Raw genomic sequence first — 1,200 nt, 5'->3', positions numbered from 1 at the left:
AAGGGAGGAAAAAAGGGGAGGAAAAAAGGGGAGGAAAAAAGGGGAGGAAAAAAGGGGAGGAAAAAAAGCGAAAAACCAAAAGGGGCAAACGGGAAAAGGTGAAAAACCGGAATAAACCTCGAAGGTCTCTCCCAAGCCCATCCCCATCCCGTAATTCCACGATCCTCACCTACAGCCCGCAGGGAATGGGCAGCAGCAAGGATTTCCAGGGGGGAAATCCCAAGGAAAAGCTGGAAAAGGCAGGAATTGGAGCAGGAACTCACCCTGTTGTAGGAAGCGGGATGAGCTTTGCTGCTTCCCGCTGCCGAATCCTCCTCCTTTTCCAGCTCTTTTTTCTGGAGCGCCTCATCAGTTTTGGAAGAGGAGGAGCTGGGTCTTGACAAGGCTGATCCATCTTTTTTGGAAAGTTTGGGAGTTGAAGTGTTTTTTAAAGGCTTCTTGGAATTTCCAGGTGTCCTGCTTTGGGTTCCGTGCGATTGGGATTTGCCCGAAGCCAGCGATTCCTGCACGGCCGCCTGAAGGGATTTGTGTTTCTTGAACTCGGCCAGAAATCCCGGCCCCAAAGTTTTCATCACGGCTTCCAGAGCTGCTTTCCTGTCTGGGAACGGGAAAAAAGAAACCCAACAACAACAACCCCACATCCAGGGATGGGTTGGGTTTTTCCTGGATGGAATCCATGGGTTTGGCCCCTTTTTTTTGGGGTTTTTTTTTTGCCTTGCTCTTTCAGTTTTGTCACCCAATCCTGAGCTAATTCCTGGGAAAATCTCGCCCGTGAGATCCATAAAAATCTCCAAGGGTTGGAAAAGGGGGAAAAATCCAAATGTTGCCTTGGGGAACATTCCTATGGGGAATTTCTCTGGGATTCTGCTCCTGGCTCGCTCACAGATGTCCAGAGGTACTTCCCAGCTCGGAGCCTTCTCCCAAATCCTGCCTTTCTTGGCTGCTTTAATTATTCCTTAACAAAATTCCTGACTGCTGCTTTTCTCTGGAGAATCCATAGACGCTCACTTATGGATTGCTCATTCCCAACTTTTATCCAATCCTTAAAAAAAAACCCCTCAGGAACCTACCTGCTACTTTCCCACCTGCATTTTCCATCCCTCACAACCTCTAAAAACTCTCGGAAACCCGAACCACCAAGAGGAAAAGGGAAAACCTTTGGGAATTGCGTTACCTTCGGAGCGGCTGGATCTGCGGGAA

The 1,200-nt window shown here is 48.8% G+C and overlaps 1 protein-coding gene across 1 annotated transcript in view; it reads right to left on the bottom strand.

The window, feature by feature from the left end:
- LOC108448664 (zinc finger protein 638-like) overlaps nucleotides 1–1,194 on the bottom strand; it is a 6,964-nt gene extending 5,770 nt beyond the window's left edge. Inside the window, exons 1-2 of the mRNA XM_017742411.1 lie at nucleotides 1,175–1,194; nucleotides 264–598 (exon numbers count right to left, since the gene is read on the bottom strand). Of these exons, the coding sequence (XP_017597900.1) occupies nucleotides 264–572 (309 nt within the window). The 5' untranslated portion in view covers nucleotides 573–598; nucleotides 1,175–1,194. The remainder of the gene's footprint in view (nucleotides 1–263; nucleotides 599–1,174) is intronic.
- Between the last annotated feature and the right edge of the window lie 6 nt (nucleotides 1,195–1,200).

This window comes from Corvus brachyrhynchos, unplaced genomic scaffold (genome assembly GCF_000691975.1).
Source record: "Corvus brachyrhynchos isolate BGI_N302 unplaced genomic scaffold, ASM69197v1 scaffold166, whole genome shotgun sequence".
NCBI lineage: Eukaryota > Metazoa > Chordata > Aves > Passeriformes > Corvidae > Corvus > Corvus brachyrhynchos.
The sequence above is the reverse complement of the archived record's forward strand: the minus strand, read 5'-3'. Positions and strand labels throughout refer to the sequence as shown.